Here is a 25,843-nt window from a genome sequence, read left to right on the forward strand (position 1 = left end):
AAAGGCCTGGGAAAATTTACTCTTGTCCATCAAAGAATGTATAAATGTTTGCAAGATGGTCATACTCCCTAAACTCCATTATCTCTATAGGACAGCCCAAGTGGTGCTGCCGAACGCTCACTGTCAAGCACTTAATCACATACCCCCACCCTCTTCTTGTGGCGCCAATCGGTGCCCCGCATTGCCAGGGAGACTTTACAGGCCCCCCTATAGGATAGGTGGTTTAGCTCCCCCCAACATGTACCTATATTATATAGCCACACAACTGACCTACGCGTCATGGTGGATTAGAGCGGACTCAAATAATCCTGCAGTGGTACTGGAGGCAACTCTGGTAGGATCATATGAGGCATTGGTGAATCTGGTGTATAGAGCGGGTAAAAATCAGGTGAGACATTTCACTTCCATTATGGCGGGGGTGGTTAACGCATGGAATTCAATACCTCACCCAATTGTCTGAGGAGGAGGCTTTTAAGACCTTCTCCACTCTGCAAACTGAATATAGCCTGCCACGCTCATCCCTCTTTAGGGTTTTCCAATTGAGGTATGCATGTGTAGCACAATTCGGGGCAGTCTCTCTACAGCTGGACAGCTGGAATATGGGGACGTGGAACAAATGGCCAGACACACAGACACTTGTAGAATGGTCTCCTCCTTTTATGGGATGTTACTATCCTACTAACCTTCGCCCATAACCAAAGGATTTTAACAAGTGGAAATGTTATATCCAGATCTTAGACTCGCAACATGAAAAATAAATGGCTTCCTCTTGGAGGTCTACGGTGATTTGTGCAAGGGATCAACTGATCCAGGCTAGGTGGATACACAGAGTGTATTTAACCCCTGTACGCCTAGCACAAATGCATAAACTGTCGTCAGATGAATGTACCAGATGTTGTGGGGGCAGAGGGACGTTGATACACACGATTTGGGAATGTCCGGTTATTGCAGACTTCTGGATGGAAGTTCACATCTATCTAAATTATAGACTGGGTCTCCTGCAGTTATATCTCGAGAAGTTAGTCTATTGGGCCTAGTTAATGAAATTATTCCTCCGAAGTACAATAGAACTCTCTATAGGTTATTACTGTGTTACGCTAGGAAGTTAATTCTTACAAATTGGAAGCCTCCGAAGAGTCCTTCCATACCCTACTGGATTCAGCTTATTAATGTGGCATTACCCATGTACAAACTAACCTTTCCAGCCAGGGCTACACCGGATTGATTTGACATGATTTGCGGTCTCTCGTTGAGTGCCAACTAAACGTTGGGGTAGTTAATAATAATGACTTGGACGTCTGTGGGTCGCTGCCCGTATGTGTGCTGTGTGTGAATGTTAGACAATCGCAGATAAATAGCCTTCATAAATAGAAACGGAAGGGTTATGGGGTGAAACTGGAGGTGCATTGCTTCGAATTGATAAGCAATTTATATGTAACCCTACATTTGACTGTCATTAGAATGTCAACGACTGTACCTGTTTTTTATGGTTTTTTTTATTGTGTTTAAAGTAAAAAAATAAAGCATACATTTTTAAATCCAGTCATATGTACACATGTAACTGACCACATGTGTGTTCATGGGGTCTCCATGTTACTCTCTTAGACTTAGGGACATGACTGTTGGCCGTTTTGCAGTCTGTAAATTGCCGATCCACAAAACACGGATACCGGTTGTGTGCATTCCGTAGAAAGGAATGTCCTGCTCCTAATAGAACAGCCTTATCCTTGTGCGTAATGCAGATTATATGTGTACCCAAACCACAATCGTGTGCATGAGCCCTTACAGAAACAGCCAAGTATTCAGCAACTCCCTCTTCTCTAGAGTGCCGAAGATTGGTTCAAGAGACCCCTTTCTCCAGATATTTAGGGGTCTTAGAAATGGAAGAAGAGAAGCAGAAAGTCCAGCTCCTTGCAGACACACAGCAGGCGTTGGCACAACAATAAATGTATATGATAAGTATGGATTCCATTTCGAAGCTGCAAGAAAGGAGAGCTGTCCAGTGTCTTCAAACAAAATGTGCAAACCTTATCCCCACACGTTATTTTCACCTGGTATTTTGCTTGCAGGACACTGGACATCTCTCCTTTAGGCCCCTTTCAGACGAGCAAGTGTGAGGCACCCAGCCTGACTTCCAGCACCGCCGGGGTCACATAGCATTATATTGATATGTGATGCTATGTAACCCTTACAGTTCTGGAATGCATTGGATAACAAGGACAGCATTATGTAAGTGTCATCTAATACATTCCAGAACTTTAAGGGTTACTAGCATCATAAATCAATATAATGCTATGTGACTCCGGCAGTGCTAGAAGTTCAGGCCGGGTGCTTTGCTAAGAGTCCACAGCGAGGGGCCTTAGGCAAGCCTCTTTTTGGCAAGCATATTTCTTATACAATATCTAAAAAAGGAACGCCTCTTTAAAGGGAGCCTGTTACCAGGAAATGTACTGTTAAAGCAGGCACAACATCTTGTAGATCTACTTTTCATTTTGCAATCAGTTGGTACATTCTTGGCACTGTTTTGCTGCCACTGTCATTGGCATTTATAGAACAGAGCTCTTTATAGTTAGTTGTCATGGGAGGCACTCTGCCTGGCACTATTTTAGCTGGGAGCACTCTTATGACAGGTCTGAGGAGGCATGCTTAGCTGGTATTCGCTATCTGGTGCCCTTTGAATCATTGTGTCATGCACCACTGCCGATGCCATGGCCTTCCCACGCCTTAGTTGACAGGGCCAGGTTCCGGCATAGTCCTCTCATCTGTCTCTGTCAATCAAGGAGTGGGAGGGACTGTTCGCAGAGGGAGCAACGGTCCACAGTGTGGCTTGGGCCTGCCCTCAGAGCACTTAAAGGGAAACTGTGACCATGAAAATGCAAAATACAGTACAGACAGCATATTATAGAACAGGAGGAGCTGAGCTGATTGATGTATAGCTTAATGTGACAAGATTCTGTCTAACTTGGAATTTTATTCATTTATATTCCTGTTCATTCTGGGCTTTGAAGTTCAGGAGGCGGTCCTATCGGTGATTGACCACTATCTCTGTATACACAGTCATAGAGGGAAGGCTGTCAATCACTGATAAGACCGCCTCCTCGGTTTCAAAGCCCAGAAGGAGCAGGGAAATAAATGAATAAAATACAGGTTCTACTGACTCTTTTCCCACAAAACTACATATCAATCAGCTCAGCTCCTCCGACTCTGCAACCTGCAGCTCAGACACCAAGTTCCATGTGACAAGCTTCCTTTAACCGCTCACTTACATATGGATTAAAAGTACATTTTCCCCAAAAGGAAGCAATAGCTCACAAAGAGTGAAAGGTATCATTACATTCAGCTGGGCTAACCCTACAAGACATTGTGCCTGGTTTAACAAAGAAGGGCACCAAATTGAGAATAGTATTGAAAAACATCTTCACAGATTGGTCATGACAGCTAGCCACAAAGCGCAATCTTCTTTAAAGGGGTTGTCCCACTTTGCTTTTTCAATCTTACCAGCAGTAAATGTCCTGATAACTTCCTGGTTTGGCGCCGGCAGTTGAGTGAAGGCCACGCCTCCTCATGACTCACCATGAGAGCTCAGTCCTTGCGTGCTCGTTCATGTGGATGAGTTATCCTTCTGGAGCCGACAATGTATGTGAGGCCCCCCCCCCCCAGTATAATAAACATTGAGTGAGCCCCCCCCCCAGTATAATAAACATTGAGTGAGGCCCCCCCCCCCAGTATAATAAACATTGAGTGAGCCCCCCCCAGTATAATAAACATTGAATGAGGACCCCCCCCAGTATAATAAACATTGAGTGCGCCCCCCCCCCAGTATAATATACATTGAGTGCGGCCCCCCCAGTATAATAAACATTGAGTGAGGCCCCCCCCCCCAGTATAATAAACATTGAGTGCGCCCCCCCCAGTATAATATACATTGAGTGCGGCCCCCCCCCAGTATAATAAACATTGGTGGCACAGTGGGCAGTGCCAATGAGGGTTAAAAAAATAAATAAAAAATTAACTCACCTCCACCAATTGATCGCGCAGCTGCCGGTCTCCTGTTCTTTCTTTAGGACCTGTCAAAGGACCTGTGGTGACATCACTGTGGTCATCACACGGTACATCATATGATCCATCACCATGTGATTAGCTCAGTGACGTCACCACAGGTCCTGAAGCAAGAACAGGAGACCGGCAGCTGCGCGATCAATTGGTGGAGGTGAGTTAATTTTTTATTTATTTTTTTAACCTTCATTGGCACTTCCCACTGCGCCACCAATGTTTATTATACTGGGGGGGGGGGGGGGGGGGCCGCACAATGTTTATTATACTGGGGGGGGCCTCACTCAATGTTTATTATACTGGGGGGGGGGGGGGGGCGCACTCAATGTTTATTAGCAGCACATCATGTCATCATCTCTTATAGATCATAGCAGTGTATCACTGTATTCCGGCGGCAGGAGGGAGCGCACGGCGTCCTCGGTTGCTATGACGCTGTGCGCTCCCTCCTGCTACAAGAAAACAGTAATACATTGATATGATCGGGCGCCCGCGCATGCGCAGAACTATGCGACGTGCGCGCTCACAGTGTGAGTGAGAGGCCGGCTGTAGGATCGCAATAGTTACCAGTGCGCAGGTGCGGCATGGATGCGGCCGTATCCATGGGATACCAGCACAAACAAAGGGGAGTGAAAGGAGCGTTTTTAGGCTGAATGCTATGTTTTTTTAATGACATGTATTAGAAGAAATGTTCAGTGGGGGGGTAATGATTTAATGTAATCCTATTTAATGAAGTGGGACAACCCCTTTAAGTACCAACCACAAAGTGGCAGCCCAACACTGCCCTCCATAGTAATACCAGGCACTAAGAAGAGAAGAGAGCCTTATTCCCCTGCATTAGACGGGTGTAGTTGTCTTCTGAGAGGACACAAACATGCCCAGGTTCAGGAGGCTGTGGTCCCCTAAATGTTCTTCAGCAAACAGAATATTGTATATATTGTCTATACAGCACCCTGTAAACAATTCTGGAAGATCCAGGCATTTTCTATGGAGTACGGTGTATTCATGCACAAACACCGTGTACAATATAATTTAAATAAAACGTGGCCACCAACATAAAATACAGCACAAAGGTTCAACAATGATACATATAGAAGAACATGTTTAAATGTCTGTCATTATGTTCCATTTATAGGCACACAGAGGCAGCTCTAGTACTTAATCCCGAGTCCTCCTGTGTCTTTGTATCTTGATGGTGCATTCAGCATTGTTGCTTGTGAATTCTTTCTTCCATAATTCTACCATGACACACTGCGCTCTATGAACTCCAGCCGTGTGGCTGTATTATATTCTTCTCGGGAAATTATGTATGGCACAAAATTATATTAAATAGCTGATTAAAGGTGAAAGTGGGACGGCTAGTACTTGTAAAGAATGGCGGAGGTCCACTTATATTATTGACGGGGCAGAAATCCTTCTTTTTTGACAACTCGCTTAGGAAAGCTTTTGTGTTTTTTTCAGACTATGACTCTGTACGTAAAGGGGAAATACAGTGTGCTCACAGCTATAGACCGAGACGGTAAAATAATATGGATCGTAAATAACGCTTTCCCAAACTCCAGATGGATCCTGATATGCCCGAAAGCACAATCATATATTTCCGGTGCGCGCTTCACATCTTCCGAACGGATCTGCTAATTGTAAATTATTTTTACACTTTCTGTGTTTGTACACTCAGCAGCAAGGGCCACCGAGGTAATAATACTGACTTCATGAGCCCCCCTTTATATAAAACCTTATCAGCAGAAGAAAGAGCAGGAAGACTATTGATAAAGCCATATTTTGTCACCGGGTAAAGCATATTATATGACTTCCCCGGTAATGGTTTTCAATGCAATTTATTCCAAAGTTGAAACATGAAACCTTGCTAAATTCCCAGACTCAGACTTCCAGTTAAGCTTTGGGCTGCTCACAATAGCGGTCTAATGGATTTAGCATGGCTTCATTTACATATATATTTAGTGTGTTAAAACAAGCAGACTGCTTATGTTTCCGGTGTTATTGTCTGTACTGCGATTTTGTGACTATGGGAGATGTCTCAGCATGGCTCTGTACTGCTATACAGGGGTAATACCAGCACTTTATAGCAGCATTAAAACCGGATCTGTGCACATTACCATCCGATATTTACTTCATTCACATATTAGAGACGTAGCGGAGTTTATATGGCACAACATACATCTTCAATAGCTGTTTTCTAAATGCTTGCTCTGTTGACCTGCATTTTTTGCTGCAGTTTTGTGGGTGTGAACTGCATTTTTTCTTTTTTTTTTTACCGAATGCGAAAGAGATACAAAAAAAACCTGAATAAACACCACAGCTGCATTTTTGAAATGGTAGAAAGACAAAAAAAATAAACAAAACTGCAGGCAGAGAAAACGCTTGTGGGTCCTGCATTTTTTAAATTTCCCAGAAGCCTTCAGCTCATACTTGGAGCTGACGTTTTTCGGATACCGGCACACGGTGCAGATCTGTGTGCAGAAAATTCTAATGAAACCTGCACCAAAATCTGCACTATTTATTACCGTTTTGGTGTGTTATTTGTGGTGCTTTTGTTGCAGATTTTATGCTTACTGGTACGTTTATGTGGAAAACAACTCATGCACACGACTGTTACATGTTTTGCGGTCCGCAAAACACGGATACCGGCAGTGTGCACTTCATATTTTGCGGAATGGAACATTCAGCCCATAATAGAACTGTCCTATACTTGCCTGTAATGTGGACAATAATAGCACTTATTTTTTTGCGGTCTACAAATTGTGCACATGGCCTGCGCTTGCCCTTTACCCCTTGGAGGTGATGGCCTGCCCTGCAGCCAGTGTATTGTCTGAACGTGTGTTTAGCACAGCTGGAGGGGGTTATAACAGGTTATATTTCCCAATGTTTTGGGGTATACCATATTTTAAAACAAAAAACTAAAAAATGTAAACCAAAAACCAGTGTTGGCTACCTCCTCCTCCTCCACGCCCTTTTCCACCGGCTCCTCAACCTCCTACTCCATATGGACCTCGTCCTCTAAGATCAAGATTATTATTTTTAAAATTTTTACATATTTTATGTTATTTGAAGTCATTTCCCTATCCACATATGTGTGCAGAGCACTTGCCATGCTCTTAACCACATTTTGATGCCATTTGCAGCCCTCTAGCCCTTTTCATGAAATTTTTACAGCCATTTTTGTGCTCAAAAGTTTGAGTCCCCATTGACTTCAATGGGGTTCAGGTTCGGGGTCAAGTTTGGGTCCAGAACTTGAACTTTTTTGTAAGGTTCGGCCGAACCAGTCAAACCCGAACATCCAGGTGTCCGCTCAACTCTAGTCTCCAACATACTAGCTGGGCACCGCCATCTTGTTGTCATCACTTCCAGTACGTGCGCTGACATCGGAAGTGACATCAGGCGCTGCAGTCACGTGTACAGTCACCTGGGTGAAGGAGGAGAAGGCGTCCGCTGAGCAAAGAGCCGGAGGGGAGGCGGCCTCAGCCTCTCATCTACCGTGGCCCAAAAAGGTAAGATGAGGTGCGCTGGAGAACCCCTGCATGGGAGCTCACTCCCTATCGCTGTAGAGACAGGAAGACACTGGTGAATGGGGGGGGGGGGGGGGGTTTAAACTTGTCTCACTTCCTGTCCCTACAGAGATGGGGATGGACATCCTCCCATGTGCTGTCAGGGAGGACGTCCTGGAAATAGCTAAATAGGTCGTTTTTTGCAGTGGGATTTCTGTGGTCATGGGTAGAACCCACAGCATAAACTGACATGGTGCAAACTGAATCCTCACAGCGCAAGTCAGTTTACACTGCAGGTTTTCTCCACATTTCTAAAATCTCATCCACTTTGCTTGTACTGTAAATTATGTACGTTTTTCAAACAAAAATGCCAGTGTGGATAACCCACAGCATTTACACCAACTTGCCGTACCCTAACACTGGCATTTCATATACCAGCCTTAAGGCTCATGCACACGACCATACGTATTTTTCTGTCCGCAAAACACGGACCCACAAAAAATACGGAAGTCTGCGCATTCCATAATTTGTGGAACAGAACAGCTTGTCCCTTCCGCTTTTTTGCGGACTCATTGAAATTAATGGTTCTGCATACTGTTCGCAAAAATAAAATAAAGATTGGAACAGACGTGGGAAGAAAATACGTTTGGTGCATGAGACCTTAAACTGTTTGTCCTAGTGAAATACACCAAACGTGTTAATAGGCACACGCCTAAATTTGGAGATTCTTGGACTGTTCTAAAGAGGGAACATATAATCAATGCCTGCAATGAGTTGGCCTAGGTTTGTGCTACAATTTACATGATCTTAAATCTTTACCACAATTTCCTATCCCTGCCCCTTTGTCAAAAGTGGCAGGAGAGAAAAGTTGTACATTTTTGTACAAATATCCACCAAAATGTGCAACTTTTTTTTGCTCCAAAATACTGGCAAAAACCCAAGGACAAAGTCCCCACATTAGTGCTTTAATTGCTTAAAGTTGTCAAGATCTCTGCTTGCATTCATTGAATGGTAACCATCATTGTTCACCTCCAGAAATCCTGGTGACACACAGATGCACAGCAAATTATATGACGTGCAGTGACACATGTACCATATCTGAGTTTCCGTTATATGACCAGGACAGATATTTGTCATTTGGAAGTAAACTACGAAAATTCTCAATTACAGTAAGCAGAGATCTTGAGGACTTTTTACACAATAGATGATTTAGACGCCAATCCCTGTGCGCTGCAGCTTGACACACCTAAGTTATGTAGAAGTGCCGACCTCTACATAACGAAGGTCCATGATCCGGCGGCCGTTCAACAAGATTAAATCTATGCCAAAAACAGCAGTAGAAAATGATGAATGAGATGGGTCTGTCCTCTTCCCCACCACCTTTTCCGGGAATTTGAGAAAAGAAGTGAAAGTAGTGTACATGGGGAAAAAGGCACACATTTTGCTGCAAAGCACCTTTAAATACGCCAACAAAAAAGTGTATATTTTTTCATAAATGATGCCTAAAGTATATTAGCAAATTGATGAACATTCATGAAATGATGAATAAACGTAATGTGCTTAAACTGACATATGCCTGTGTTTCCCCAATTATACAGTGGTTATTAGTGAGTAGCTTAGGCTTTAGCATGTTGTACATGACTATTATGTCAGTTCTTATATAAGGCCCCATCCCACTAAATAGTGGGCTGAAATGCTACAATGCCTTTTAGGTTTTTGCTTGTTTATGTCAGTTTTCTCTCTTTGTGTATAGAAGATAATTCATTTTTACATTAGTAAGACACATGGCAGCCTCGCTCACTTGATGGTGTTGCAGGGTTGTTTGTATTGCCTTAATGAAATGTCAGTGGAAAATTAATTAAAAACTACAAAAAGCAAAAAACTACGTACCACAAACATGGTCCTGAAGTTATTCAGATCCGTAAAGAATTCCTCCACAGAAACCTTCTTTGCATCCAGAACGTAAAATTCCATGACACTTTGATAGAGCTTCTCCATGTTTTCATACATTCGTGACAGCTTTTTAAATTGCTCTCTTGCGCATACAGCAAAACTGTGAAATGCTGTTAAGGCAGATACTAACGGAATAAGAAACACATATGTAGAACTAACAAGCCGTATAATCAGTTCTATGAACTGCATACAACCAAGATGTACAGTATTTAGCAGGTTATTGATAGAAGACACACACATATATATATATATATATACACACACACACACACCTTGAACTCTTTGTCACGTTCTTCAGACCATTTCTGAACATTTTTTTGCTTAGCACTGAAAGAGGCCAATGATGTCAGGGAATGTTATTACCATCAAGTGATGTTCTTGGTCTGCAGGTGGTACGTATCAGAGTTGGGCAAACACATTAGTTGTGTATAGACTGAACATGCTGATGGTCAGTTTGGACAACCGTCTAATGAGTATGGTGGCCCCCCGACTTCAGCAATCAGGGAGACTGCAGAGACCTTTAGATGGTCGACTCAACTGAAAATAGTCAGTATCAGAAGATACTCATCTAATGTGTATGGACAGAATTACTTTGATAAGCATCAGGTACATTGGATTCAATTGCTTAATCATTTTGTTAATGGGGAGATAAGCTGCTCCACTCTCTGCATTCACAAAATATGCATGCTTGATCAGAAGAGACGGCCATAGGATGAATGAGCATTTGGCTGACAGTTACTGTATCTTACATGTAAGAGCACAAGAATGCTATTAGAACATTGCCCAAAACATCACACTGCCTCTGCCGGGTTGTTTCTTTCATCAGTGCATGCTGATGACATCACTTCTGTCCACATGATGTCAAAGACGGTGTGAATGATCAGATCTGGCCACCTTCTACCTGCTCCATCGTCCAGTTCTGATGCTAACATACCACCGTAGATACTTCTGGAGGTGAACTGGGTCCAGCATGGGAACTCAACGGATCTGCAGCTAATCAGCAAAATATACAGAAAACTGAGAACCATTGTGTTCTACCATCTTTTTATGAGCTAGCATTAACTTTTTCTTCCTTGGGAATTGACTAAGTGAACTTGTCTTTGCTCCACACATGCATCAATAAGCACTAATCTTCAGAGACCACAACTTATCAGTTGTCCTCTGTTGGCCCATGTTTAGTAGGTACTAACCACTGCATACTGGGGGCAGAAAAAAAAAAATCAAAGACCTGGTCTTTAGGAGGTGCTCTAACCAATTCGTCTCGCCATCACAATTTGGCTCTCATCAAGGCTGCTCAGTTCCTTACACATTTTAACTTTTTCCAACACATCAACTTCAAGAACTAACTGGTCAATTGCTGCCACATAAATCTCACCCCTGGAAAGGTGCCATTAACATTAATTTGGGATTGGCAATTACAAAGCACTTAAGGGATCTGTATTTATGGGCAGGTTATCAGGAAAAGCATGTACAGTGGTAAACACAGTCATCTCTGCCATTTGTAGGATGTAAACCAGTCAGAAGCTGTGCTTCCCACAAAACTTTGTACAATTAAATCATCTTTTGAAACTTATATTACCTTACATTTTACGTTAAGAATTGCATGTCATCATGAATAGTAACAAATCACATCTCAAGATACTACTGGTCTTTGCATCTATTACAATAAAAATTAAACCAGCAGGTACATTAGCTGTCATGTTTGTAATAAGCACTGTATTATTGAGCTGTCATGCTGCGGAGCCGAACTGCAGAAAATACCATCACTCACAAGTTTTCTGTCAGGTGCTGAGGAGCTAAGAATATCAAGACTGTTTCAGTATTAATAGTAAGCCATGATTTCAATGATCAGAACTGAAAGGAATCAATCTCTTCTACAAATAGCCCCGCAGCATCGTTTCCCACACAACATGACCGCTATGGTAAGAGGCATCCTGACTGGTTCATGCTTGTCTTTATATTTTAGCCATTACAGCTAATGCTAGCCACATAGAATAAAATACACATAAAACTGACTAGTAAGGTAATAAGCTAAATACTGCATACAGTGCCTTGCAAAAGTATTCAGCCCCCTTGACTTTTTTCGTATTTGTTACATTACAGCCTTAAAGGGAATCTGCCACTAGCAATTTACCCCAATTTTTTTTTTCATGAATCCATGTTTTATAAAGTACCTTTTTTTCCATCTTTATTATTCTTTTTATTGTGAGTCTTGTCATTTCTTAAAAAAATCGATTCTTCTGATATGCAAATGACGCTGTAAGGAGCCCAGAGGGGCGTTATTCTTTCTCCACGGTGCCCAGTAACGCCCCTCTGAAGTGCCGTGTCCGCCTAAGTTTGAAAACTAATAACGCCTCCAAGTTCATCTAAATCGCCTCCCAGAGGCGCGGCTAAGTGCTCAACACCCCCCCTCCTCAGCGCCGCGCTCTGCTGCAAACACCCCGATGCTCCTCTCGCCGGCATCCCAAATCCCGCGCAGGCGCAGTGCCGGCAATTGCCTGCGCTATGATAAGACGACTGACGGCACTGCGCCTGCGCAGGATTTATGATATCACCGGCAAGAGGACGATCGGGGTGTTTGCAGCAGAGCGCGGCGCTGAGGAGGGGGGTGTTGAGCACTTAGCCGTGCCTCTGGGAGGCTATTTAGATGAACTTGGAGGCGTTATTAGTGGAGAAAGAATAACGCCCCTCTGGGCTCCTTACACCGTCATTTGCATATCAGAAGAATTGATTTTTTTTTAAAGAAATGACAAGACTCGTGAAAAAAAATTTGGGTAAATTGCTAGTGACAGATTCCGTTTAAGGTCAATGTTTTGTTGATCTGAATTTTATGTGATGGATCAGAACACAATAGTCTAAGTTGGTGAAGTGAAATGGGAAAAATATATAAATAAAAGTATTGTTTAGAACTAGAAAACAGAAAATTGGTATTCACCCCCTTTGTTAGGAAGCCCATAAAAAGCTACCTTCAGAAGTCACATCATTAGTGAAAAGATGTCCACCTGTGTGCAATCTAAGTGTCACATAATCTGTCATTACATATAGACACCTTTACTGAAAGGCCCCAGAGGCTGCAACACCTAAGCAGGAGGCATCACTAACCAAACACTGCCATGAACACCAAGGAACTCTCTGGACACATAAGGGAGAAGCATACAGGCAGGTCCATAAATATTGGGACATCAACACATTTCTAACATTTTTGGCTCTATACACCACCACAATGGATTTGAAATTAAACAACAAGATGTGCTTTAACTGCAGACTGTCAGCTTTAATTTGAGGGCATTTACATCCAAATCAGGTGAACGGGGTAGGAATTACAACAGTTTGCATATGTGCCTCCCACTTGTTACAGGACCAAAAGTAATGGGACAGAATAATAATCATAAATCAAACGTTCACTTTTTAATACTTGGCTGCAAATCCTTTGCAGTCAATTACAGCCTAATGTCTGGAACGCATAGTCATCACTAGACACTGGGTTTCATCCCTGGTGATGCTCTGCCAGGCCTCTACTACAAATGTCTTCAGTTCATTTTCCCTTCAGTTTTGTCTTCAGCAAGTGAAATGCATGCTCAATCGGATTCAGGTCAGGTGATTGACTTGGCCATTGCATAACATTCCACTTCTTTCCCTTAAAAAAAAACTCTTTGGTTGCTTTTGCAGTATGCTTTGTCCATCTGCACTGTGAAGCGCCATCCAATTAATTCTGAAGCGTTTGGCTGAATATGAGCAGATAATATTGCCCGAAACACTTCAGAATTCATCCTGCTGCTTTAGTCAGCAGTCACATCATCAATAAATACAAGAAAACCAGTTCCATTGGCAGCCATACATGCCCACGCCATGACACTACCACCACCATGCATTACTGATAGATAATGAGCAATTCCTTTCCGTCCCCATACTCTTCTCTTCCGATCACTCTGGTACAAGTTCATCTTGGTCTCATCGGCCCATAGGATGCTGTTCCAGAACTGTGAAAGCTTTTTTAGATGTCGTTTAGCAAACTCTAATCTGGCCTTCCTGTTTTTGAGGCTCACCAATGGTTTACATTTTGTGGTGAACCCTCTGTATTCACTCTGGTGAAGTCTTCTCTTGATTGTTGACTTTGACACACATACACCTACCTCCTAGAAAGTGCTCTTGATCAGGCCAATTGTTGTGAAGGGTGTTTAATTCACCAGGGAAATAATTATTTGGTCATCCACCATAGTTGTTTTCTGTGGTCTTCCGGGTCTTTTGGTGTTACTGAGCTCACCGGGGCATCCCTTCTTTTTAAGAAAGTTCCAAACAGTTGTTTTGGCCACACCTAATGTTTTTTCTCTCTCTCTGATGGGTTTGTTTTGTTTTTTCAGCCTAATGATGGCTTGCTTCACTGATAGTGACAGCTCTTTGGCTCTCATCTTGAGAGTTGACAACAACAGATTCTAAATGCAAATAGCACACTTGAAATGAACACTGGACGTTTTATCTGCTCATTGTAATTGGGATAATGAGGGAACAACACACACCTAGCCATAGAACAGCTGAGAAGCCAATTGTCCCATTACTTTTGGTCCCATAACAAGTGGGAGGCACATATGCAAACTGCTGTAATTCCTACACCGCTCACCTGATTTGGATGCAAATACCCTCAAATTAAAGCTGACTGTCTGCAGTTAAAGCACATCTAGTTTGTTTCATTTCAAATCCATTGTGGTGGTGTATAGAGCCAACATTTTTAGAATTGTGTTGATGTCCCAATATTTATGGACCTGGCTAAGTCAGGGTTAGGTTATAAAAAAAAATATCCAAATCTTTTATGATCCCCAGGAGCTCCATTAAATCTATCATAACCAAATGGAAAGGACATGGCACAACACCAAACCTGCCAAGAGACAACCGCCCATCAAAACTCACAGACCGGGCAAGGAGGGCATTAATCAGAGAGGCAGCACAGAGAGGGACTGCAGAGTTCCACAGCAGAGACTGGAGCATCTGTACATAGGACGACAATAAGCCGTACGCTCTATAGAGAGTTAGGCTTTATGGCAAAGTGGCCAGAAGAAAGCCATTATTTTCAGCAAAAAGGCACATTGTGAGTTTGAGAAAAGGCATGTGGGAGACTCCCAAAATCTATGGAGGAAGGTGCTCTGGTCTGATGAGACAAAAATTTAACTTTTTGGCCATCAAAGAAAACGCTATGTCTGGCGCAAACCCAACACATCACATCACCCAAAGAACACCATCCCCACAGTGAAACATGGTGGCAGCATTATGCTGTGGGGATGTTTTACAGCAGCCGGGACTGGGAAACTGGTCAGAGTTGAGGGAAAGAAGGATGGTGCTAAATACAGGGATATTCTTGAGCAAAACCTGTGCCACTCTGTGTGTGATTTATGGCTAGGACGGAGGTTCACCATCCAGCCGGACAATGACCCCAAACACACTGCTAAAGCATGTAAATGTGTTGGAATGGCCTAGTCAAACCCCAGATCTCAATCCAATAGAAAATCTGTGGTCAGACTTAAAGATTGCTGTTCACAAGCACTAACCATCCAACTTGAAGGAGCTGGCTCTACAAAGTATTGACTTGGGGGGTCAAGTTATGCGCATTGCATTTTTCTGTTATTTTGTCCTATTTGTTGTTTGCTTCACAATAAAAAAAAAATAAAAAAAAAAAAAAAAAAAACACGTTCAAAGTTGTGGGCATGTTCTGTAAATTAAATTATGCAAATCCTCAAACAATCCATGTTAATTCCAGGTTGTGAGGCACCAAAATACGAAAAAAGTCAAGGGGGGTGCAAGGCACTGTATATGTAAGAAACATCTGCCAGAGAACTCAGGGAACACGCAATCAAACCAACAACTAATTTACAAAAAAGGCCTGAAGGACTAGAACAGGAAATTAATTAATAGAATTTTTGACATATAAGCCTCTCCTTAAGGCTACATGCATTTTTAAATGAATTTACTTTTTTCACTGATGCATTTGTGAAACAGAAGTTAAAAACTGACCAATTCAATTGTATGGGTGCTGGCGGTCAGTGAAAAACAGACAAAATATAATGTTAGATTTTTTTTTATGTCCGTTTTTTTATGAAAAAAAAAATAATAACACTGCCGTGTGACTAACCACATAGACTACCATTGGTCTTAAAACAGATGTGAGATGGCCGTTAAAAAATAAATTAAAAAAATACTTTCAACACGTCTGTTTTTCAGATGTCGTGTACATGTAGCCTAAGCCTTCGATGACTCCCACATCATCACAACTATGGCAGAACTTAAGGAACATTTTGGAGACTCTCCCCTATATGTGGCATGCTGACTATCAACGCCTAATACTTTTGTTTACAGGGGTAGCTTGCTTCAATCTCCCCATTGAGATTACACATATGCCCAAGGAAGCTACGTGTGGATGTGTACAGGGAGATAGACAGGACAAAGCTGCAGTACCACACAACCTATAATGCTGTTTATGGAAATAAGCAGTACCTTTTTTTCCCAACCCTAGATTCTTTATATTGTAGGATGACACTTAAGGCGCTCAAACACTTAATAGCCGTTAGTCAAAACGTCCTCTGGCAAACAACTCTCCCAAAAAAAGAGTGGGTGAAAAATAAATTTTTCTCAACTCTTCTCTACTCTGATACAATCCATTGGGGAAGAGTTGGGAGCTCCACACACAGATTAGTTTGTTGGTCATCAGTGCTGAACCTACTTGCTCACCCGACAATAATAGGTATGGGGCCTTTACGGTTTTACACACATTACATTTTAGCTTGTGCTCTATGCATGGGTCTGTCATCCCATTATCACAGGGCAGGAGTACAATGAAACCTAGAAATTATAAGGGCTGTTTCACAAGATCGAGTCCATTGCGGGAATCACGCTCCATGTGTGAGTGTGATCCTCCGCTCTGGACCTGCAGGAGCGCACAGCATTATCATGATTTATAATGCTATGTATCTCTGCATGGCCTTTTTTCCACAGAATCATAGTGACATAAAGCTGTCAGGAGATTCTGTAGAAATAAGGTCAAGCAGAGACACATAGCATTATAAATCATGATAATGCCGTGCGCTCCTGCAAGTCCAGAGCAGAGGATCCTGATCACACACGGAGCGTGATTCCTGCAATTGACTCGCTCCTGTGAAACAGCCCTAACACAGGAACCACCATTGACAATAGGGGATGGACAAAGCTCCCCTGCTCCTCCTCTCCAAGCTCACATTATTCTTCTTTATAGGTCAATTAGTCGCTTTATGACTTTTTTTGGTTCGGGCTGCTGTTGTAATGCATACCTGCTATAAAAAAATGTACAATCAGGAAATTACTGGGTACTATGAAATTCCATACATAACAGTGTTTGTGGCATACATAGCCTTTTGAATCTAGAATCCAGCGAATTGAGGTAAATTGAGGAAATGAGATAATTTAGGGCCTAATGCTGGATACTTCTGCGTTGACAAACCATGTTATGAACTACAGAATAAAAGATTTACACATACTCTTCACATGGCATAAACCATCATTAGCATTACACAACGCATGCCTTTAAAGCTACCAATGAGACTAATAATGAGTGTAATGGCAGCAATTCTGCTTGGTTATTTATGAACTGTACCACAAGGTCCCATTCTCTTTGTAATAAATATGTGCTTTTAGAACTACTAGTGCATTTTTCAGGGCCATAAAATATTAATTGGAGATTTATGAATTATTTCAGTCTTGCATCTTCATTTACAATAGTTAGCGTTCATACAGACCTGGAGGTTAAACACTAAGTTATGTAATACTAGAAATCTTTTCTGACCTCTCTGTTCAATAATGTCTTTTTATGAAAAGAATAGACATCGACTAAAGGCTGAACCTTATTTTACTTGTAAACTGCTCCGTATCGTCCTCTTTGCTATTACAAGTAGGTTTGACAATCTTTCATCGTTTCCTGACAAAAGCGTTTTTTTTTTATATTGCTTCTTGCTTTCAGTAGTATTTGGCACATTACATGGTCTCAGGGCAGCCAAAATTGATCATCTGATGCTTGACTACAGAATCCCTTAAAAATACTTAAGATGTCTAGGTTGGGTTTATAGTCATCAATTCTACCTTTGAGAAGATAATCAAGAAATTGATCACCACCATCTGTTGGATAAAAGGGTTTCTTTCCTAATCACAACTATGGTAGAGATCAGACAATAGATAATGCAATGGTTCCAAGGTGGATATCAACACTTTCCCATCTTTTGTTCCCTAAAAGAAACCAAGTTTCCAATAATAGTTGAGATAAGTATTAGGGGGTACTTGGCAGAGATAACATTCAAAACCTACAAACAACAGTAGTGACAAAGCCCAAGAACAAGGAAACAAGAAGATGACTAAATATATATACATACACACACACTAGACAATAAGCCTGTTACAATAACGGGCGCTAGAACAGTAGTGCACAAACATTAGTAGGAACGGTCTATATTAAATGTCAAGGCTCAATAGAAGAGAATAGGATCAAGCATTAGTCTAATTTTGACCCATTCCAATGCTAGATTTCAAATTTACCCGTCTCTATATAAAGCACCAATCCCCAGACTGAATCACATAAAAATTGGCATGTGTAATCTTATATCCCACACTCTATTTTGTTACTCCTTTGTATGTACAGAGTAATACAGCATATTGGAGACAACTATAGGTACCGATCATGTCAATTAATTGAAAAGATTAACCTTGAGAATAAAAGGTAAAATACCTTTATTAAAGACCATATTTTTTATCCATGTGCCGGACATTTTTGGACATTCTGCAGATCCGGGCAGCTGGATAGTGCTGCTCCCCAGCATACATGCCAGGATTCAGCTGGACAAAAAACGCTGCATGAAACCGTTTTTGTCTGGCTGATTTCCATTATAGTCAATGGGGTTCTGTGGTGAACACACACATCCAGCTAGGCCGCCTTACGGGAAACTCCCGGCAGGCAGTTCCTCTGCCAGAACAGTCTGCCAGACTGCGTAAGCGCATGTGTGAGACTAGCCTTACAGTAGTAAATTCTCCAGCCCAAGCTGCACTTTGGATACACACTGAAAATGATCAATTGTTGCCTAATTCTCTCTTGCATTTATACCTAATACTCCAGCCCTCTCAACAAACAAATCATCTGTCTCCTATAAAGTCACCCGTCATTTACTCTCTGGAGAAGTGCTAGATTTCACCCGTCAAATTGGCTTCCGAATTTTAGAAACCCTGCCTTCATACAAGATTTTAATATTTGTATTTAATATTAAGCAAAATTTAACTACATTAGGTAAAGTTTACAATTTCTTTCAAATTACTACAATATGCAGTATCCAGAAAAACACTATCCCCTCCCAGGAGAATTATCATTTGAACCAGAGCTTGCATTTTCTTCACTCACTATTACCCCCAGGCGGCTGAGTTTCCTCATCATTCTTTGTTTTAGGTGATACGGTGGAAATTTTTCAGCGATTCCTGGGTCGCCGTTTGCGGTACACATGCAACTCGCACTGCAACCCCATTCATTTTTAAGGGGTCACCGCTACAGTGTGATGCCCTGCGATCCTGGCTGACACAACTGTCGCTTTGTAACCGTACTCTAACTCCCTGGCTGGTGTAACCAGCAACATAACCTTGCCCAATACAGCACAACTTTCTTTAGAGGCAGTTAAGGAGGGAGTCAGTAAAATGCTGATATATGAATACAATTTTAGGATTTCAAATCTGAGTCAATGGATCAATATTTGCTCCTATAGGTACTCCTGGTCTGAAATGTTGGGTTTCTACATGATGGTAATGTCTTGTCTCCCTTTTTACTACACTTGATACAGTACTACATGTATGGATACTCTGATGAACTCATTGTACTCTTTATTCCTCTATTTAAGGACATTTTATGCCTTGTCTTTTTGTTTTTCTATAAAACAATGCCTCCTCCTGCGTCGGGTATATGCTGTAAGTGACTTGTGCTACTACACATGACAATTCAATACTAAATAAGGTGGCGAGTATGCATAGTTTATGATGAAAGCTGTCACTGGGAATCGTGTCAGGGTAAAGAGGTGGTCCTCACAAAGAGGTGGTCTTTTGGAGACATTTCGCTTTGTTTTAAATAAATCCATAAAATCCATTTTTCAGTTTGAAATTGTCATATGTAAAAGTATACAAAATGCAGACTATCAGCACGGAACCAGAGATTGTAATTAGTGTCCTTCAACTTGTGCTATTTAGCTGGGAGATGTGATGTTAGATTGACCATTAAACAATACCCCACTTTTTGATAAAGTATCTCAGACAAAGAGCATCTTCCTATTCCGGATTTCCTGCTGGCTTTTTGTGAGCAGCCCGTCTTTTAAGAGCAAAAATCATTCAGCTTCCCCTCATTTAGGATTAAATGTACAGACAGATCTGGAATTCTCCATGCTGCGCAGGATTATCTAACCTTTATATCAAACACTCTTTTTCTTATTAATTTGCTGGAAAATCTGTTTGCCTCGATGTGTGCTTCTCTAATTAGTGAGATCATGCCGTATTAACATAAGCCATATGCAGGTCTATAGCTTCTAAGTTATTGTCTGTCTACACAGAGATGTGTCACACCGTAGCAGAGAACAGAAGCTTCAAGTCTTCGTGGAATACGACGGGGGCTCAAAACTGAGAAACAGTCACTACTGTCAAAACTGTGTAAATAGCAAAAAGACTATATAACTTCTGTTAGACAAAGTAGCAGCAAACACATAGTCAACCCGGATTAAACAGCAAACTACAAGCAAATGACTTAACAAGTGGGCCAACAAGAATGCATGCCCTCCACCAACACATTCCTTTCTTTCTATTCAAATTATAGATACAATTTACACCTTCATCTCCCTGCTGCTGGAACTCTCAACTGCCCCGCGCCAGTCCGGTCGTCAGAATAGCAATGCTCTGTCCCTCCACACAGGCTGAGGCTTGCTTCTTGCCTGCATTACCCATCTCTGCTAGTTAGTTCCTCGTTAAGGTGCACTATATTACTTTCTGATCTCCCATGGCCAACCTCTGCCTGTTTAACGTATATGACTCTTTGCTGCCTGACTCTCATGCTGACCCTGGGCCAACTGCATCAAACTATTGCCAGTTTTCCAGACTGTATAAACTCTGTCCGTTTTTGCCTGATCCCTTGGTGTTCCGCACAACTGTCTCTTGATTCCCAAGGATTAGCAGTCACTGAAAATAGACTATTCCAGAAAGTAGCAGCTTGGTGGTTCCCCTGCAGTGGAGTCCAGATACCTGTATACAAGTGAAAGGGTGAAGATTTGGGCCACCAGGGTAAGGTCTTTAGGAGTAGCCTCAAACCGAATCTGTTCAGGTGCAGAGAGAATCCACCATCTTCCATTACAACATCTAACGTGAAACAAATCTAAAAATAGTATTGATCAAAAAGTATCCTACTGTTTTGTGCTTCTATGCATCTCAAAGGTTAAAGTAAAACATTTTTTATTTGGGCTGTCATCTATGAAAAGAGTTAGCAACAAGATGGAGGCATATGGAAGGAGGTACAGCTGTAGCAGACACTAAAAGAACATTTGCTGTGCTATAGTATTATTGTAGTGTGGCTGTTCTAATACTAAGGCGGAGATTTATTATGGATGATATTAATATAAAGTGTGCTGCAGTAAAATGCACCAAATTTATTTAGCTGTATAGGTCTCATGCACGACCATGTCCGCTTGGCAGTCTGTAAACTGCTGATCTGCAAAATATAGATCTGGTCCGTGTGCCGTTTGCAGTTTTTTGCAGACACATTGAGTTACAATTGGTCCATGGTCTGGTGAAAAATATAGTGGGAGATCACAACTAGGAGACCACTACAGCTGTAACTCAGAGCAGAGGGGATGGACAGTAAAGCAGATCAACGCAGGGAGCACTTCAAAGTGACGCTTCAACTCTTGACCACACAAAACTGCTGACAGATGCCTTATAAAGTAAATCTGTCAATTATTTCTATAGGGTTTGCTAAATACCCATGGTTAAATGCTTCAATTGCCAACTGATTCTCCTAATGCCAGTTATGGCGCATTCCTGACAGACGTTATGGGCACCTGACAGACGTTAGAGTGCGAAAAGTAGGAGAATTGAAAACAAAAAGTATTCAACAAATAAAATAAAGATTAAAATTAACCACAGCTTACATCTTATAAATTCTTAACTTTTAGAAAAATTGTGAAATTAGATAAATGTTCTCTCCTCTTTTGATTGATATACTTTAGACCAATATTTTGTACACAATGTACTGGTGAACAGCTTTAATAAGTTTAGTGCATTTCATTGTCTCATAGCCACTCCTCATTATCCTAACAGTTTAAAAAAAATGTCAAGAAAAATCCCTTAAAAATCTATAACTATTAGTGTCTGTCACCTACAGATGTGTCCTCCCTTACATTTCCATTCAGTCAGAGATATCCCATGATTAGTGATGCAAGATGACATGCTTTTAAAAAAATAAATACACAATAAATAAATGAAAGCTCTAACTTTTCTTTTTAAACCCTAACAGTTTTGCCTTCTGTTCGGGCTCTGAGAAAAGGACCTAACAGTTCATCTGAGTAGAGCTCGGGCAGCAGGGCGAGGGCTGCTTTAACCCTTCATATCGAAGGCTTGGTAACGGCTAGAGATATGGGCCTGGTTGCAGCATTAGTTTCTCTACATCAGGAGATAATGGCTGAAAGCTGGTTTTCAGTTGAATTTACTCCCAACTCAATTTATAAAGGACGTAAATCCCTACCTTTGGTGCATGTTATCTATCATTCTCTCATCAATCAACCAGACAGCATGATCTTTTTTTTTTTTTTTTTTTTTTTTTTAAACAAGGAAAGGAGTAAGAAGATAACAGCTTGTCCATATAATCAATCCTCTGATCTTTATTAGGCCATTAATGATACCATGACCCAGACATCATCAGAATTATGGTGGCAAAAAAAGTCATACAAAAATTTGTACCCACACAAATACCAATAAAGCTGTCTTTTTACATTGTCCTTCATGTCCACTCTATTCTTTTTTATGAGAGTTCCAGAGATAGCCGAGTACAGGGCTCAGAAATGAATGGAGCTCCCTTCTTTTTAAGGAGCTGCAGTGGGCAAGAGGTCCCAGTTTCAGTGATCAGTGGTAGGACGCCCACCAATCTCATAGTTACTCCCTAGCATGGTGGCTGAATGGTTAGAACTGGTGCCTTGCAGCACTGGGGCCCTAGGTTTAAATCTGACCAAGAACATCATGTGCACAGAGTTTGTATGTTGCCCCTGTGTTTGAGTGGGTTTCCTCCAGGTACTCTGGTTTCTTCACACAAACCCCAAAAATACTGATAAGAACCTTAGATTGTGAGCTGCACTAGGTAAAGTGTGATGATAATATCTGTAAAGTGATGCATAATGTAATAGTAAGTGTGTAAAAATATATAAAAATAAATTGGTATCAAAATATAGGGTATAACTTTAACCAATCAGAATGCTCCTTAAAGGCTAAAATTAGTTGTCACTAAAAAGGTTAAAATGGACTTCAGCCACCTGAGTTGTGCATCAACTAAGTTCACTTCAGACATAAAATCTAAATCTATAATAAAAAAGTGACATTTTTGGGAGGGTTCTTCCAATTTTAATGTGACTGTTGAGGCTTAAAGCTGGTCATCTCGTGTCACTCATCTAATAACATTTTGTTTTGGCAGAATCGTCTTCAGATAATGAATTCTTACAATACACCTCAATATAATGCAAAAGTGTGCTTAAGGGTGGGTTCAAATCATGTTGTTAGCTTTCTGTCAGATGTATACACCAAGAGGAATCCCGACGTATACCTTTAAAAGAAATCTGTAACTTATAGCACAATAGTGGAATACGTTGCTGATATGTCCCCTCCTACCTAACCCTCCCACCCCCGCAAACACAGTGGGAAATTTATATCTCCTCGGTCCTCCTGCAGTGATCTGTATTAGAAGCTCAGGTTGCAGAAGTAGGACACAGGAGATTCAAATCCTCCTCCCACTCATGCACAGCCCTGCCAGCAGGAGAATAGCAGACTGCTACACTACTTGCCGGTAGAGGCTAGGCTATTTGTTACGGTTGGGTGTGGGGGGAAACTCCACAATGTACAATGTAGTTGGCGGGATATGCCACTAGGCCTGGAAACAGGAATAAAGGGAGCAGGTGACCTAACACATCCCTAAATCCTAGCCCTGACCTCCTAACCATATGAGCGAACCCTAATGGTGGGAGGGCTCATACCCGGAACCTCGGGCCTTACTAACCCTAGAGATCCCAGGTAATAATGTCAGGGCTAGGAGACGACCTGTTCATCCACGACATGGATGAACCGGAGTATCCAGCCAGCAGACCTAGCAACAAGAAAAGATAAACCAGATTGGCAGGTAAGCACCCAGCGCAAACAACACACACTGGAACAACAGCACTTACCTGCCACAACAACTGGATGAAACATCAACTGCTACTAACTAGTGGTTCCCACACCAGGAAACCCTGGAGCTTACTTCCGCAGGCAGGTGGTCAAAGCAGTTCCCCCTCCGAAGTACCCAGGAGCCCCTTCACCGGAGGCACAACACACAGCCAAACACCTTACATACATGCTGGACGAACAAAACCAAAAGATTAGAAATGAAGCCACAACAAGACGTACACCACACCCTGAACATAAACCCACGCCAAACATCAAAAGAGGTAAGATGGGGACATGGAGGATACATAAGGGATGACAATCTACAGTCAGGTCCATAAATATTGGAACATCAATACAATTCTAACATGTTTGGCTCTATACACCACCACAATAGATTTGAAATTAAATGAACAAGATGTGCTTTAACTGCAGACTGTCAGCTTTAATTTCAGGGTATTTACATCCAAATCAGGTGAACGGTGTAGAAATTACAAAAGTTTGCATATGTGCCTACCACTTGTTAAGGGACCAAAAATAATAGGACAGAATAATAATCATAAATCAAACTTTCACTTTTTAATACTTGGTTGCAAATCCTTTGCAGTCAATTACAGCCTGAAGTCTGGAACGCATAGACATCACCAGACGCTGAGTTTCATCCTTGGTGATGCTCTGCCAGGCCTCTACTGCAACTGTCTTCAGTTCCTGCTTGTTCTTGGGGCATTTTCCCTTCAGTTTTGTCTTCAGCAAGTGAAATGCATGCTCAATCGGATTCAGATCAGGTGATTGACTTGGCTTTTGCAGTATGCTTTGGGTCATTGTCAATCTGCACTGTGAAGCGCCGTCCAATGAGTTCCGAAGCATTTGGCTGAATATGAGCAGATAATATTGCCTGGCATGGAGGCAATCAGCCTGTGGCACTGCTGAGGTGTTATGGAGGCCCAGGATGCTTCGATAGCGGCCTTAAGCTCATCCAGAGTGTTGGGTCTTGCGTCTCTCAACTTTCTCTTCCCAATATCCCACAGATTCTCTAGGGGGTTCAGGTCAGGAGAGTTGGCAGGCCAATTGAGCACAGTAATACCATGGTCAGTAAACCATTTACCAGTGGTTTTGGCACTGTGAGCAGGTGCCAGGTCCTGCTGAAAAATGAAATCATCATCTCCATAAAGCTTTTTAGCAGATGGAAGCATGAAATGCTCCAAAATCTCCTGATAGCTAGCTGCATTGTCCCTGCCCTTGATAAAACACATTGGACCAACACCAGCAGCTGACATGGCACCCCAGACCATCACTGACTGTGGGAACTTGACACTGGACTTCAGGCATTTTGGCATTTCCCTCTCCCCAGACTTCCTCCAGACTCTAGCACCTTGATTTTCGAATGACATGCAAAATTTGCTTTCATCCGAAAAAAGTACTTTGGACCACTGAGAAACAGTCCAGTGCTGCCTCTGTAGCCCAGGTCAGGCGCTTCTGCCGCTGTTTCTGGTTCAAAAGTGGCTTGACCTGGGGAATGCGGCACCTGTAGCCCATTTCCTGCACACGCCTGTACACGGTGGCTCTGGATGTTTCTACTCCAGACTCAGTCCACTGCTTCCGCAGGTCCCCCAAGGTCTGGAATCGGTCCTTCTCCACAATCTTCCTCAGGGTCCGGTCACCTCTTCTCGTTGTGCAGCGTTTTATGCCACACTTTTTCCTTCCCACAGACTTCCCACTGAGGTGCCTTGATACAGCACTCTGGGAACAGCCTATTCGTTCAGAAATTTCTTTCTGTGTCTTACCCTCTTGCTTGAGGGTGTCAATGATGGCCTTCTGGACAGCAGTCAGGTCGGTAGTCTTACCCATGATTGCGGTTTTGAGTAATGAACCAGGCTGGGAGTTTTTAAAAGCCTCAGGAATCTTTTGCA

At 42.1% G+C, this 25,843-nt stretch overlaps 1 protein-coding gene across 4 annotated transcripts in view; it reads right to left on the reverse strand.

Moving 5' to 3' along the window:
• The window catches only part of DIAPH3 (diaphanous related formin 3), a 682,618-nt gene that overhangs the window by 229,586 nt on the left and 427,189 nt on the right, over positions 1–25,843 (reverse strand). For all 4 annotated transcript variants that reach the window (XM_044286187.1, XM_044286189.1, XM_044286188.1 and 1 more), the window contains one exon: positions 9,447–9,611. In XM_044286187.1, the coding sequence (XP_044142122.1) occupies positions 9,447–9,611 (165 nt within the window). The remainder of the gene's footprint in view (positions 1–9,446; positions 9,612–25,843) is intronic.

Source organism: Bufo gargarizans, chromosome 3, assembly GCF_014858855.1.
Source record: "Bufo gargarizans isolate SCDJY-AF-19 chromosome 3, ASM1485885v1, whole genome shotgun sequence".
Taxonomy (NCBI): Eukaryota; Metazoa; Chordata; class Amphibia; order Anura; family Bufonidae; genus Bufo; species Bufo gargarizans.